The 16,576-nt window shown below is 44.4% G+C and overlaps 1 protein-coding gene across 2 annotated transcripts in view; it reads right to left on the bottom strand.

Annotated features, from left to right (window-relative positions):
- Window positions 1–14,881, bottom strand: part of GNE (glucosamine (UDP-N-acetyl)-2-epimerase/N-acetylmannosamine kinase) — a 28,919-nt gene extending 14,038 nt beyond the window's left edge. The window contains exons 1-3 of one of the 2 annotated variants that reach the window (XM_061478767.1): window positions 14,782–14,881; window positions 2,718–2,926; window positions 679–1,130 (exon numbers count right to left, since the gene is read on the bottom strand). In XM_061478767.1, coding sequence (XP_061334751.1) covers window positions 679–1,130; window positions 2,718–2,926; window positions 14,782–14,832 — 712 coding nt within the window. In that variant the 5' untranslated portion in view covers window positions 14,833–14,881. Of the gene's footprint in view, window positions 1–678; window positions 1,131–2,717; window positions 2,927–3,768; window positions 3,830–14,781 lie in introns of those variants that run through there. The other variant, XM_061478769.1, reaches the window with a different exon arrangement.
- Window positions 14,882–16,576: the final 1,695 nt, after the last annotated feature.

The raw sequence follows: 16,576 nt of genomic DNA, 5'->3' as shown, positions 1-16,576 counted from the left end.
TAAAAACATTCACCTACTGACCTAAGAACATTCCAGCTTCCAACTACACAGGTTAATGTACCATGCAGGCCACTTTTTTGTCAAAGATAAAACAAAACACACAACCCTGCTGTCCACAGCAATTATTTAAAGTCAGTGAAGCATGAAAAGCATTTGGCACATGTTGTCCTGTTGCAGCGCATTCCTCAAAAGAATGTTTGTAATATAAATTCCCCTTGATTTTTTTTTTTTTAATTAGCCCTTAACAGCTTTGATTCTACTTAAATACATCCTTTACATCAAAATAATGGTTCAGACAAGAGCATTCTGGTTTTAAATTGTTCAGCTCAGAGAAATAACCAATTTAAGGAACTGTATTTTCTGATGTGGCAGAAGGACCAGATGTGTTTACCAGGATGGATTTGTAGCTTTCCAGGTATAGACAGTAGAACACAGAACAAGCAAAAATGTAGAAAGAAAGAAATACTAGATACTATTAATAAATACACTATTTTTTTGAGAAGCATCAGGTTGGTGTTTGATATTTAACTCTAGTTAAGCAAACTTGAATTTCCTAGCAAAAAGTCTCCTTTTCCCTGTACTTTTCTTAGAGCCACTGGTCAACAAGCTCATAACCTAGTTACTGAGTTTGTCTGGTGTTGAAAGTCATATGAAAAACATTAGGAGTGGTATGCTCACCTAGCCACATACGTATAACACTCATGCAGTCCTTGTTTTTTGCAGAGAGAAGCTTATCATATGAGGGACAGCCTGCTAAAAGGATGCGGTCATGGTCTTCACACATGGCTATCAAATGCTGCTCTGCACTTCTTGTACAGCACACATGGTAGTGGGCCAGTTTGGTTATAGCATGCCTAATTGAGTCATCAATAGTCCCACTGACTTCTCCACCTTCAATGTGAAGAATGCGAATATTCATCAGGGCTGCAGATGTGGCCAGGGCCAAAGCATCAAATCTATCCCCATGAACAATCATGATGTCAGGCTTCAGGCGGTTCAGGACATCTGGTAACTTGACTAACGCAAGTCCCACTGACTCCACCATAGCTGCCTCATCCTCCCCTCTCACAATGGTGTGCAGTCTTGTATGGATATCAAAGTCATCTTGTTCAATCATACGATAGGTATTACTGAAGGGAAAAGGAAAAGGGTTAGAGTAAATACAATTTGGTTTTACAGGAACACAGCTTGACAAAATAAGTGTGTATTATAGTTGTATTGGGTTTGAACAAGGGCCCACTTACTGCATCTCCTTCACTTGAAGAAACTGTTTTTTAAGATTTTAATAGAATGTTAAAATATGAACATATTTGAGTATGTTCCCTTATATTCCAAACATCAGGTTCTTCTAGACACCCTTAAGGAGGAGCTTTGATGAATGTGTTCATAAATCAAACTCTTTGTTCATGTGTTTTCAGAGCATTTCAGATAATAGATATGGCATGATTTCATCTTCAGTTAGACATGTTTTCGACTTTCCAATGAGAAATTTTGGCACTTCATAAGATTTCCTTTCAATAAAGGTGTGTTGACTCCTGAGCAGTGTATTGACTTTGCTGGACAAACATATAAATCCCAACAGATACTAGGCCTGTATGTTCAAGGAAGACATCCTGCAGCTAGCATCCATTTTTCAGATTCTGTACTTCAGATATATGAAGACACACTTAAGCAATCACTGCACAGAGGCCTTAAGTTCAAAGGAAACAGGCTTTAAAATTAAAGGAAAAAGATTTTCCACACATACTACTAGCTTCATTCCATAATGATAAAATGTAAACATTCCTTGAATACTATGAATCGTTATGAAGTGCCAAAATTTTTCATTGGAAAGTCCACAATGTCTTCAACTGAAGATGTGCATAATATTTCTAAAAATTCAACAATGCTGATATGCTGCCAGCCTTAACCTAAAGTCTGATCGCAAAGTAAGCATTTTCCAATCTATACCACTTACTGGTAAATGCAGCCTGAGCAAAACGAACCAAACTACCGAACCACCAGCAACAATTTGTATGTTGTTCCTCCTGCCTTTTCCCCAGCAAATACAGGGATATTCATCAGGAATGTGGGAAGTCCTTCCAAAAGAAGGGATTTGGACCAAGACATTCCATTCTCCCAGGCAGGTGATCCAACTGCCTACTTAATAGGGCGTTATGGAGAAGACCCTAAACTCTCCTGCAAAACCCTACCTAATATATCTATCAGTTATTCATTTTGTCAGAAAGAGACAACCACCCTTTCCTTCCTCCACAATCCTGGAAGTAAAAACTAAAAATATTCCCCTGGGATATGGAATATGTAAGTACTTTCTCTAATGCAAAGAAGAAGAGCTGCAACTTAAAATGACTGAAGGTTATCTTTTCCCTGTGAAAATAAAGAACTGTAGCACATCCTCATTCGATAATCATCAGATTCTCAAGGATAGCTGCATAAGCTGGGTTTCTCACTTCAAATAGTCAGTGATCCTGCTGAAGATCTCAATTACAGCATTTACACAAAATTTTCTAAAATACCAAGATTGGCAAAAAAAACCAAAAACCCAAATCATAAATATGCTATCTCAGAAGGAGCTGCAAAATAAAATCTGAAAAAAAAAAAAAGAAAAAAATTTGCTGTGTACATTAGTAACAACAAGGACTTTGTTACCTAATGTTCATTATGTTATCGCTGACATCCCAGAAACAGATCAGCAGAGATGGAGAAATACACCTTACCCATAATCATCAATCAGGTGGGAACCAAGCACCACAACATCGAGCTCAAAGAACTGTGGTTCTGCCTTAATACCAAACATAATGGGAGCCAACTTGGAATAATCTGCACGGTTGCAAGTTGCAACACAAACGCGAAGTTTGTGGTTGTTTCCATTCTTCTCCATGACTTCTTTTTGTTTCTGCTTTGAAAGGTTCTTGAAGTACACTTCCTGAAATGACAGGGACAAAAAACCAACCAAACAAACAGAAAAGAAGGAATAATAATCTTTATAGTAAGTGAATGGTATACTTCATGAACAGCATACACAAGTGCAGACCAGTATAGCAGGCACACACTAACTCATCCACTGATAATAGGCAGCTGATACCTTGGAGTACCTACTATTAGATGATTTTAGAAAAGGACACATTTATTTATTATAGTTCAAACTCACTTAATTTGAACACCTCTCTTTCTAGAAATAATATATAAAAAAATTATACAAACCAAACTTAAGTATTGTGAAAGTTCAACTGCAATTTAATAGTAAAATGACTTTTCCCTGTCCAGATGGAAACTTCTGTATAAATGGGAAAATTCTTGATGTCTTAGTAAATGAAAGAAAAAAAACCGAAAAATCTAATATTCCAAAACCACAGAATGGGACAAACTGCTAAAGACACATCCACTGATGTGAACAGAAAGTTTCTTCCTGAGTGAGTTTACGTTAAACATGCTTTGGTGGGGTGAAGCGAGTGAACCATTGACTTATGAATCCTTCCATACTGTTTTGGAAGCCAAAGTATGTCAAGATATTTAGTAATACCATATCAGGTCACATTAAGGCAACAACTTTTGTAGACAAGTAGACAAATAAAGATTAATTATTAGCATCAGGCAATTTGGAGGCTACTAAATAAAACCAAAAAGTCTTCTGCAACTGAAAAGCCACACAAACTCAGCATTTTCCCAAGCAACATCAACAGCTACTGTAACAAGATATTTTCTCTAATCCAATTTTACAGCTTGCTTAGTATCTGATTAAATTACGTAATGATTTTAAATGCTCACCTATCCTCCATTTACCATTTTGCCTTGTTCTTATTGTATGGGTTAGTTGTTTGTTTTTTTTGTTTGTTTTCATTTAGTAATTGGAAAAAAACCACACAGAGTAAAAGAAAAGCCTATTTAAAAAGGATACAGTAATTAACTCCCAAAAGTAACATAACTTCCTTTCCCTGAAAAACAGAAACTACTGAGGTAGTAGCAGAGGCTGTCAGACCAGCTACTTGTAAGGTTTTTGTTGTTCTCCTTCTGAAAATAACTATTTTAAGTAAGCACAATCCTTTCAGTATGAAATGTAACTCTACATCAGATTTTTACTCCAGCTCAATGAACAAGGATTGCTTATCTCTGACTCAGAGCAGCATCACTCTCTGTGCTGGTTTAGACCACTACGGGAGCTCTTTCTGAGCAGCTGCTGTGCAGGTGTGACAATTCTGACATCCAGTTTCATGCTCTGTGTACATTTGTATTTTTTTCCATAATTATTTTTAAGAAAGGCTATTGTGACATCCCACTCTTAATAAAACTTATGAAATCCAGCAACTTTTCAAAGACTTCCCTATTTTTAACACACATTAGGTTTTATCACACAAAATGTTTTGGTAGAAAGTAATGCTAGGGTGGTCAGGAATCTATCCCAACTTATCAAAGGTTAGCTTCTGATTTTGGTCAGTTCATATGCCTGTGAAGCATCTCTACATCTACCTCCAAAATTGCCACTAGCAGCTGTAATTAAATGTGATCTGTGCGGCCAGGAAGATATGTGATCCAGCAGTTCAGTTCTGGTACATCTCTAGTTGTGGTGAACCATGATATTTTATAATTTTTTTAACCTACGATTTTAGGAGATGATATTTTTTCTGGATTTGGAATGAGGGTTCTAGAATTATAGACACTGTTTGAAGGAGGACAGAAAACTTGCACTTCTTAAAAACCTGCTTTGCATGAATTAAAAGATAACTGCTTTGTCAGAGAAGAAGTGATGGTTCTAACTCAGGCAAGTAACTTGGAGTGAGCAGACTCTGCGTAAGTTCATTTTGCTACTTTCTTATCCTGTGCCCAACTGACAGTTGCCCACTAGTGTCGTATGTTTGATGACACACTGAGTTTGATTTACACAGCCTTCTCTCATCTGGGATCGTCCTGTTCCCAGGTCCACCTCTTCATCTTGCTGGGACTGGTACTCTTCAGCATAAAGGAGAAGTAAGACAGTTCTCCACAAAGGACTACTTGAGATAATTAATCTCTACTTGTTTTGGTCTACTGCTCTTCCATATTCCATCTTAAGGCTTTTAGACTACTAGAGTTTAAGGACTTTTTAAGCCTGGGGAATTCTGCATCAGATTTTACAGCAACCAAGTAGCTACTGTTTTTATTGGCAGTCTCAAATGCATGGAAGACTCCATCAGTGTTTCACCAACAAAGGATATTACCTGTATATTCCACACTGACATTTCCAAAGTGCTGATTTTCAAAACCAAAGAGCTCCTCTTTTACAGTCTGTACACTCTGCACATGCCTGTCTGTCTGTGGTGTCATTTGCGCTTATCATATGCTTTGGTGCGTGGTTTGCATGTAGATGATTCTGCCTAAAACTCTTCCCACATCTGTACTAGGGGGAACTAGTGCGGGTGTATGTATTCACGCCACCTTTGGAGCCGTTACTTCTGTTATCACCTTCGTACACACACATCAGGGCCTGTTCTGGCAAGTGACCATAAACAAAACAAAGTCTTTCGGCACATGAGAGGCAAAAGGACTCTCACCATCACTCTGTGCACATGCTATCCAGTGCATGTATGATCCCATGGTGAGGCAAGAAACTCTTCCCATCATTTCCCCCCAGGAACATGATCAATCTTTTCACCACACATCATTCCTCATGTGGTACGGGAGATCAGCTCCTCTATATAAAGACATTTACTACCCAAGTGTAGGGTCTGCCCTTGTGAACCTCCTTTCTCATACAAATGCAACAGACCATTCCTGCTCCACGCCCACAATACATACTAGAGACACCTCTGCATGGAAAACACTCCTGCCACACAACATACCTCTGTGTGTCTCTACCCATTTGCAGGGTCATTTCCTCTACAAGCCTGTTAAATCACAGGATCACAGACTGGCTTGAGCTGGAAGGAACCTTAAAGCTCATGCAGTTCCAACCCCTGCCATGGGCAGGGACACCTTCCACTAGACCAGGCTGCTCCAACCCTGTCCAACCTGGCTTTGAGCACTGCCAGGGATGGGGCAGCCACAGCTTCTCTGGGCAACCTGTGCCAGGGACTCACCACCCTCAAAGGGAAGGACTTCTGCCTAAGAGCTCATCTCTATCTCCCCTCTGTCAGGTTAAAGCCCTTCCTCTTGTCCTGTCCCTACAGACCCTTGTCAAAAGCCCCTCGAAAGGTTTCTTGTAGCCCTTTTAGGCACTGGCAGCTGCTCTAAGGTCTCCCCTTAAGGAGCCTTCTCTTCTCCAGGCTGAACCAGCCGAGCTCTCTCAGCCTGTCTCCAGAGCAGAGCTGCTCCAGCCCTCACAGCATTTCTGTGGCCTCCTCAGGTCTTGCTCCAACAGCTCCACGTCCCTCCTGTGTTGTTGCCCCAGAGCTGGATGCAGGACTGCAGGGGGGTTCTCCCCAGACTGCAGCAGAGGAGGAGAATCCCCTCCTTCGACCTGCTCCTTATGTTCTGGTGGTGCAGCCAAGCACACGCGAGAGGGGGTTCTGAGCTGAAGTGCACACTGCAGGTCATGGGGAACTTCTCCTCACCCAACACCCCCAAGTCCTTCTCCTCAGGGCTGCTCCATCCATTCCCTCCCCCAGCTTGCGTTTGTGCTTGGGACTGCTCTGACTCAGAGGCAGGACCTCGCACTTGCCCTTGTGGAACTTTATGGGGTTGGCATGCTCCCACCCCTCCCGCTCGCTCGTGTCCGTCCCCCCCCCCGTCCGTCCCCCCCCCCGAGCCGAGCCCAGCCCAGCCCCTCAGCTGTGTGCTCACGACAGGCTCGGCTCCCTCAGCGGCGACGATTCCCCGCTGAGGCCCACCCCTCCGGCGCTCCCGGCGCATGCGCCCCATCTCACCGCCCCTCCCCCCCTTTCCGCTCGGTGACGCGGCCCCGGTGACGCGGCCCCAGCGACTCCGCAGCGCTGCTACTCCGCAGCCGGCAGTTACCCTCTGGCCGCCCGCACACCCCGTCCGGCCCGGCGTGGCCTGGTCTTGTCTTGTCTTGTCTTGTCTTGTCCTGTCCTGTCCTGTCCTGTCCTTCTGCGCTCCGCGGTCACCGAGCCCCTTGCCGAGTCCGCAGCGGCGGTGCTTGATACTGGCGCATCAAATGAGAGCTGGCGCGCAGGCCCCGTCCCGCCCTCGCCTCACTGAGGGCCGGGCCCTGCTGAGGAGCAGGCGAACCCCAGGTCCGCGCGTGGCCCAGAGGTTCAGAACGGGGAAACCTGTCTCAGTCTAGGGACAGGCTGCCGTTGCCGGTCTAAATATGGAACAATCATAATATCCCTGTACTGGGCTGCACCTCGATATCCCGTGTTCAGTTCTGATCCCGCACGGCAAGAGAGACACTGAGGTGCTGGAGCAGGTCCAGAGAAGGGCAACGAAGCTGGTGAAGGGCCTGGAGCACAAGTGTGATGAGGAACGGCTGAGGGAACTGGGGGTGTTTAGTCTGGAGAAGAGAAGGCTCAGGGGGCACTTTATTGCTCTGTACAACTGCCTGAAAGGAGGATGGAGACGGGAGTGAGCTGGTCTCTTCTCCCAAGGAACAGGGGATGGGAAGAGAGGAAAGTGTCTCAAGCTGCACCAGGGGAGGTTCAGACTAGATATTAGGAACAATTTCTTCCCCAGAAGGGTTATCAGGCATTGGAACAGGCTGCCCCGGGCAGTGGTGGGATCACCGCCCCTGGAAGTGTTCATAACTGTAGCTGGGTCCTTTGTGGAATGTTTAGTGGTGGCCTTGGCAGTGCTGGCATAACTGGATTTGGTGATCTTACAGGTCTTCCCAACCTAGCTGATTCTATGATTCAGTACCCAAGGCACGGTGTGTAACAGCAACAACCCATGTATTTTGCTATGGAAGCACCTAAATAAAGGCTGGTGCACACGATTACAGCAAAATTATAATTATTCACCCATTTCCACCTTCTGGTTGATCTCATTTTTGTGTGGCTGAAACCTGACAGTCCAGCGTGGTAGGGCCATCTGCCCTAACAATCATGTGCCACATTCAGATGTTTGGTACCTCACACAGCTTTTCAGTCCAAATCGTATCTTTATTCATCCATAAAATAATGGGGTGTCTCAAATTGCTTCTGCTTTCACCCTCTACTTTTCAGAAAACATTAACCTGAATAGTGACCCCTGTTCCTGACATATGTAGAAGAAAATAGATGTAAGGAATGTGCATGATGCCAGGAATGGGTCCCATCTCAGTACACATAAGGCACTGAATCATGGAAGGGTTACAAGGAGGCTCAGAAAGTGCAATGAAGTCTGAATAGGTAAGGATTTAAAATCTCTATTTTCACAATTTGTGTGGAAGTACAGGGGTGTGGAGTATGTGAGTGGTGGAAAAGTCTTGCAACCCTAGGGGTTGGACTAGATAATCTTCAAAGGTCCCTTCCAATCCAGATCATTCTGTGAACTGCGAATGGCTGCATTCCTGGCCTTTACTGGTGAGAAAAACTTGATGTTTCTAGCACTTACGAATATTTGTTTAGAAAGCCTTTGAGGAACAAATACCATTAAAAAAAATACATATATATATTAAACAGGAATTATGGCAATGTAATTTTAAAAGTAAATAAAAAAAAAAAAAACAAACCAAAACCTTTAAGACCTGCGATTGGGAATTCAAAATTCTGAATTTACTGTTGCCCAAGTGAGACAGAAATAACATCTTATGGTGATGTTTGAAAAGTCCTTAGACAGCTGTGGTCCAGTGAGTCGGTCCTGAAATCCTCAAGGGTTTTGGGAACATAGCAGCACACCCACTTCTCTTATTACCAGGGATCTTCAGTTGAAATGCTCACCAGTGGTAATAATAGAAACTTTAAGGCACCTTAGGTTCGTGTTCCACTCATCGTTCCCTTCATCACTAGATTCTCTTTATGTATATTGCACGTTGCTTAAAAAAACGTGCATGTTCTGGAGATGTCACTATTAAGTAAGTTTGCACTATCTCCTGTAAATGCTTTTGGTTTATGATAATCTCAGCAATTAATCTACAGCTGCTTTCACTGAAACAAAATGCTGAGGAAGACCCTGAATGAAGTTTGTGCATGAGTGTATGAAAGTGTGTACATACTCACAAATTCTGAATTATACTAGTACTTACATAGTTACAGCATTGAGAGTTAATTACTCTTACAAAACCATCAGTGCATTTTGTGATATGTTTTCTCCACAAATGTGGTGAGGCACTGACACAGGTTGCCCAGTGAAACTGTGGCTGCCCCATCCCTTGCAGTGTTCAAGGCCAGTTTGGACAGGGCTTGGAGCAACCTGATCTAGTGGAAGTCATCCCTGCCCGTGGCACAGGTTGGAACTCAATGAGCTTTAAGGTCACTTTCAACCCAAACCAGTCTGTGATCCTGTGATTCTATGATAATCTGCTTGCTCCAGGCAGCCTTGCCCTTTGCTGCTCAAAATCTCTAATGACACTGTGAAGATTGGCCCTGTGAAGATCAGATTGTTAAGGGCTGGACTTGATGATCTTAAAGGTCAACCAAATTGACTTCTAACCCAGTTGATTCTATGATTGATTCTGAGATGACCTCTGGTGCTTGCCAAGCCTTGAGGCAGTACTGGGGCTTGTTAGAGAAGGGTCTCATTATTCACGTTAATCCATTAGTGACATGGTTTAGTGACATGGCTTAGTGGTGGACACGGCAGCCACGAGGTAGAGGTTGGACTTGACAATCTTAAACTCTTTTACAGCCTAGCTGATTCTATGATTGGCCTTCTCATCAAAAGCTATGCAGAAATGGTAACAGCCCTTCAGGGACTAAATGAACATTAGCACACTTCTTTTTAGAGAGGTCATGCTGCTTCAGATTTGAACAGAAGAACCAGGATCATCTGGTTTGGTTTGCTGCTGGCTCGAAGATCAGACTCTTTGGAAACCTATCCTGAAAAAGGTGAAAGGTGCTAAACTGTCTGACACGTTTGTCAGTGCATGACTAAATCCAGAAATGGATAGTGTAGACAGGGTCAGTAGCGCTGTGATCTTCTCTTCTGGGGCTAAGCACCATGTTACTTTTTCCCTCCTGAAAGCAAAGGGATATGTCTTTTTAAAATCAACATCTACAGGAGGCTGAGCTCTAATTACTTCTTTCCTTAACTTGTCATTTACATCTATTTTATTTATAAAAAAAAAATAAATAGCTGCTGAGTGTAAGAAAGTGAAAACTTAGGCTAAGATTTTCAAAATCCTAGAAGCAGATGTCCATGTCAACTCTGTACTGTCCAGCCTAAAACACTTGAAAGAAACTTGAATTTTAAAGGTAAGGGTCACAGTGCTTTCAGAAGAGCAGGTACTTCTGACACAGCCAAACTAACAACTTGGGGAGGTTGTGGCACAGCAATGCTGAGCTGCTGTGAATGCACTCCATTATGAAAATCCCTTGCAGGAAAAGACCAAGTAATGCATACTACATGATATACGATAATATAAACATGCACATAGTAAGGAAGACATAACAAGATATTACCTTCCTGCATTTTCCTGTTTGTTCTTCCTGGTTAAAGCTACTGGGTGAGCTGTGCAGTTAATAGTAACTGTAAGCAACCACAGCAGTGTGTTAGTAAGGCTAGTATCACATCATGGGCTTGTAGCCTTTATCTGATGTCTCAGAGGAAGGGAAGAGATCAAAGATAAGACAATGACATACATGCTAAGCAAGGGGAGATTTCGGGTTTTTTTCTCTCCTCAGCACAACATAGATCTCTCACATCTTTAGAGCTGCCAATATTCTGTAACATGAAAAGCCTCTTTCTTACTGGAAAAATTGTATATGCTGCTGTCTGGTGTATTACAATGTAATTTGTCTATATCCTATAAAACTTGAATCAAGTTATAGGCAGTTACAGGATGCAATAGAGGCACTGGATGAAAAGCAGCCTTCATTCTAGGGGCTTCCTTGGTTGAAGGTAGAGGGTGTGATTTAAGTGTGCATCTGAAACCCATGCAAAGCACTGGAAAGAGTGTTAGCTACCTCAATAGATTCATTCAATCTGTTTAACAACTTAAGCCTTTATCTTATTTTCATCTGAAACCAAAACTTACCCACTCCATCTTTCTAAAAATAAAATAGTGGAACTGATCTGCTTTTGCTGTCCTCGTGATTCTCTCTACTGTGTGATCTGTTTAATCCTTCAGAAGGGTCTGCTTTCTTTACTTGGATTAAAAGCTCTTAAGCACATGGTTTGTCTGTTACTTCTGAACTCCTTGTTCAGTCCTGCTGAAATAAATATGATTGCTAGTGCTGATGGCTCACATCAGATATCCATGGGGAATAATACCCAAGCTGGCTTCAAATCAGTTGGTCTTGGACAATGATGGCAGTGTAGGCTGGGGAGATTCTTGTGGTGGATTTTTTCCTCTTGCTGTGCTGGTACCTGTGCTGTGCCCCTAAACCCCTTGATCAGCAGACAAGTTGTTCCATGGTTACTTGAAACAACTTGAGGTATGTTCAGACAGGCATGAATAGAGCTGCTGTATGTACTCAGAGTATTTGGACAAATGCCACCAAGGAATCAGTTTAATTGGAAGCTGTCATTGCTAGGTAAGACAATAGGTCAGTTTCCCAAAGATAAGAGTTCAGATTCCGCTTCAGCCACAGGTGGGAGAATTATTTGTTATGCAAACCTGGTAAGGAAACCATGCAGAAGAAGCAGCCAACTTACCTGCTTGCAAATATTCTCATACATGAAAGACCAGAAAGGAAGTTCTGCTAAGCTTTCTCAGTTCTGCTCACTCTGGGCTTTTATCACAGTCACAAGTTGTGTATATTTCTTTAAAGAGGCAGGTTTGCAACGCTGAGCTTAATTCTCTATCCAGCTTTCAGTGGAAGCTAAACAACTAAGTTGTTTCTGCTTTGCTCTATCATGTTATTACAGTTTTAAGGATGGAAGGTACCAAAATTACCACCTTCCAGGAGTGCTGTGCTTCTAACCTTGTGTGCTTCTCTGCCCCGTGCAGTCCTCCACCTTCATTCCAACACTCCTTCCAATGAGTGCAAAGAGACTGAGGGTAGATTGTATTATCTGTCCAGAGATGCCCTGCTGCCTCTGTGTGCAGAGCCTTGCAAGCTCTTCATAAAGGTGCAAGAACTGTCCTTTGAGCAGGAAGTGCAACAGGCCAGAAGCTGGGAGAAAAGGAGGAGAGGAACCAGAAATTATCATCTAACGATAAGACTGCCTATTTTTTCCACTTAAAATTGACATACAGTGTTGAAAAGGAAGCTAAATGGGTGGCAGTAAGAAGGAATACTGCACCAGACTTTTGCCTCTTACCAAATACCTCCTGTGTTGCAAACAGATCTAGAAGTTCCTATTCACACTTCTTGTCCAACTTGTATCTCTTTTTAAATCTTTCCTACCCCTTCTGAGGCTCTGTGGCATCCTGCTTGCATGTGGCTATGTTTTCAATGTGACTGTCAGCTGATAAATACTTCAAATATTACGTCTTCACTGGTAATCCCTAATTTTAAGGGGTAGTAATGCTACTACATAATTACAAAAAAAAAGCCAACAAACCCAGCCAGCCCTGTGAAGCAGAGCTCTAATGACAGGACTAAAGAATGGCAATAGTAAACCTGTATTTCCACCTTTTTTCCATATAATATATTTTGTGTGTAGTCTGTGGATTTTTACTTTGGATGTTATATGCACAAAGACAAAAAAAAAAGTGATAGAAGAAGAAAACGTGATTCTAAAGATGGTTACAGCACAAAGCATATGATCAGTTTACAGTTTCAAAGACAGATGAGGAAATTTTGAGTGACAGAATATAAAATAGGCAAGGAAGTGTAGCTGTAGCACAGGTGTTCAATAAAACAAAAGGTGAATCTTGTGACACACTAGGTATCGTTACCTGAGTTATTCAAATGTCTTCTTTACTCATGTGACTTTCAGAGTACTCATAAATCCTGAACTATTACATGGCTCTTACAATTTCCTGGAATAACTTCAGATTTTTTATCTCAAAAGCCAGTCAAGAGCACAGTGTTTTCTGTATCAAGCATTACACAAAAGTGCATCTTTGCTTTTAAGTCTGGGTCAGCAATAAAACGTCCTCATTTTTTATTTAGGGGTATCCATAGCCCTTATTTTCATTACCAGCAACTTTTTTTGGTTTTGTTTTGTTTTGTTTTTTTTGTTTTGTTTTGGTGTTTGTTTTTTTTTTCCCAAACAAGAAACAGAAGTGAAGGAAAAGTAAAAACAACCATGCAACTTTAATTGGGTACTGTCTCTAAAGAGCACACAGAAAGCCTTTGACCACAAACCTTCTGTAAATGGACAGGAAGCCAGGACCTTGTGAATGAAGAGCAAAGCTCTGGAATGTAGGATGACACTTAGGAAGGAAAAAAAACCCAAACCAAGCATGTTAAATGGCCATTTACTTCTTCCTTCTTTTTGATACTTACCTAGAAAAAAAACACTCATGAAAACTGTCAGAGTCAGCTGTTATTATGACTTAACTTTCAGTGGTCTAATTTTCTCAGCTGGATTTGCTACCATAATCCTTTATTAAAGCTTTTATTTTAATGAAAGTGCAGAATTACATAGAAACAAAAGCAACTGCTAAAATATTCCGTGATTTTGCAGGAAGGGCAACTCTCCCTACAAATGTTCTAACTTTGGCACTCATGTGGGCTATGCTGTGTCCTTCTGGAGAGACCATGCACAACTAAAAGAGCAGCAGTCTCTTATCCCAAGGCCACCTGTATGCCAGGGTGTAGGAGGTCACTAAGAATCATGTAGTTACAGATCACTTTCTGACTGACATGGCTGTTGAGGCAGTATTTCAGAATCACAGATCACTTTGCGTTGGAAAGGACCTTTAAGCTCACCCAGTTCCAACCCCCTGCCAAGGGCAGGGGCACCTTCCACTAGACCAGGTTGCTCCAAGACCCATCCAACCTGGCTTTGAACACTGCCAAGGATGGGGAAGCCACAGCTTCTCTGGGCAACCTGTGCCAGGGACTCACCACCCTCACAGGGAAGGACATCTGCCTAAGAGCTGATCTCAGTCTCCCCTCTGTCAGGTTAAAGCCATTCCCCTTGTCCTGTCCCTACAGACCCTTGTCCAAAGCCCCTTGAAAGGTTTCTTGTAGACCCTTTAGGCACTGGCAGCTGCTCTAAGGTCTCCCCTTAAGGAGCCTTCTCTTCTCCAGGCTGAACCATCCCAGCTCTCTCAGCCTGTCTCCAGAGCAGAGCTGCTCCAGCCCTCACGGCATCTCCGTGGCCTCCTCTGGACTCCAACAGCTCCACGTCCCTCTTGTGTTGCTGCCCCAGACCTGGATGCAGGACTGCAGGGGGGGGTGTCTCCTCAGGGCGCAGCAGAGGAGGAGGATCACCTCCCTTGACGTGCTGCTCATGCTCTGGGGGTGCAGCCCAGCACAGACACGGAGTGGGTGGTGGTCGTGGTGGTGGTTCTATTCTCAAGCACACATTAACAGACCCTGAGAAGACCACCCTCCAGTTAGCAGCCCAATAGGTCCAAACCCAGTCTCTCATTTCCCAAATACAGTCAAGGAAGCCACAGTGTGAAGGAATAGAGTGCTATGGAACACTCGTTCTCCGTAGCTCGCTATGGACTGAATAACAAGGACCCAGAGGGAATGGCCAGCCCCCAAACTCCGTTCTCTAGGGAGCTTCCCGATGTCCGGCACATCTTCCAGCACGGCTGCAGTCCCGTGTCCCGGGTGACAAACGGGGCACGGAGGATCCCGCATCCCCGGCGTGGCGGCACGCCCGCTTGTGGACCCGTTCCGACCCCCGTGACCGGTTACTTACGTGCGGGCCGCGAGAGAGCGGCTCCCTGCGTGGTGGCGCGTTGGTTCCCATGGTGAGCGGCGGGACCGCGGCACCGACCCCCTTTCCGGCGGCTCCTCCGTGGCCAGGCAGCAGCGGCACCGTAAGCGGGACAGGGGGACACGGCGGCAGCGCCTGCCCCGCCCCGCGCCGCGCGCACCACCCCGCTGCCCGCGCATGGTAGGGGAGCGGAAAGTGGGCGGTTCGAGCCTCGGCTGAGCCGGGTGAGACCGAGCGGGCCCAAGTGGGGACCTACAGGTAAGACCGCGATTACGAAGGCCGTGACGGTGTCATAGAACCATCGAATCACAGAATCATCCGGTTTGGAAAAGACCTTTAATATCAAGACCAACCCTTCCCCAGCACTCCCAAGTCCACCACTGAACTGTGTCACTGAGGACACATCTACACAGTTTGTGAACACTTCCAGGGGTGGTGATTCCACCTTTGCCGTGGGCAGCCTGTTCCAATGCCTGGCCACCCTTTCGGCAATAAATAGTCCCTAACATCCAGTCTGAACCTCCTCAGGCACAGCTTGAGGCCATTTCCTCTTGTCCTATCCCTTGCTCCTTGGGAGCAGAGATCAGCCACCCCCTGGCTCCATCTTCCTTTCAGGCAGTTGTAGAGAGCGATAAGGTCCCCCCTGAGCCTTCTCTTCTCCAGACTAAACCTCCCCAGTTCCCTCAGCCATTCCTTATCAGGCCCTTCAGCAGCTCCATTGCCCTTCTCTGGTCCTCAATATCTCTGTTGTAGTGAGAGGCCCAGAACTGAACACAGGATTTGAGGTGCAGCCTCACCAGTGCCCAGTACAGGGGCATTATGATTATTTCAGGTGCCTCCAGCACAAGAGGGATGTGGAGCTGTTGTAGCGAGTCCAGAGGAGGCCACGGAAATGCTTATGAGGGCTGGAGCAGCTCTGCTCTGGAGACAGGCTGAGAGAGCTGGGCTGGTTCAGCCTGGAGAAGAGAAGGCTCCTTAAGGGGAGACCTTAGAGCAGCTCCCACTGCATAAAGGGACTGACAAGAAACCTTTCGAGGGGCTTTTGACAAGGGTCTGTAGGGACAGGACAAGGGGAATGGCTTTAACCTGACAGAGGGGAGATTGAGATGAGATCTTAGGCAGAAGTTCTTCCCTGTGAGGGGGGTGAGGCCCTGGCACAGGTTGCCCAGAGAAGCTGTGGCTTCCCCATCCCTGGCAGTGTTCAAGGCCGGGTTGGAGAGAGCTTGGAGCAACCTGGTCTAGTGGAAGGTGTCCCTGCCCATGATAAGGGACTGGAACTGCGTGAGCTTTAAGGTCTCTTCCAGCCAAAACCAGTCTGTGCTTCCATGAAGAGGAATCAGCAACTTGTGTCAAGGCAAGGATCTTGGGAAGCATGTATGGCACCTGCATCAAACAAGCATAGATATGGAGGACAGAGTCAGCTCATTCCAGCTTCCTCCTGCCTTCACACACACCATTTCAAGGCCATGGCTTGCCATGGCTTGTTTGCAGCTCTGACACCTTTCAGGTCCTGTGGCCTGCGTGTTTACCCTGTCCCAAAGGACTCCTGTAATAGCCCTTCTCAAACCATTCCTAACATGGAATCAAGGTTGCTCTGCTGATGTCTGTATTAATGCATTCCTCTGTAGCCATGGCATTCTATATTTTTTTGCATTCTGTTAGCACAGTGTGTTTCTAACTGCTCATTTTATCCTATTACATATCTACAGGGCAGGCTGCTAAAGAAAGCATCAGAAGAAAAAGAAGAACAATAAAGCAAGAACAAAAGACTTCACAA

This window comes from Pezoporus flaviventris, unplaced genomic scaffold (assembly GCF_033815535.1).
Source record: "Pezoporus flaviventris isolate CSIRO_AGI_PZ_B2104156 unplaced genomic scaffold, CSIRO_AGI_Pfla_v1 ptg000131l, whole genome shotgun sequence".
NCBI classification, from domain to species: Eukaryota; Metazoa; Chordata; class Aves; order Psittaciformes; family Psittacidae; genus Pezoporus; species Pezoporus flaviventris.
This window is presented reverse-complemented; position numbering and strand designations above follow the sequence as displayed.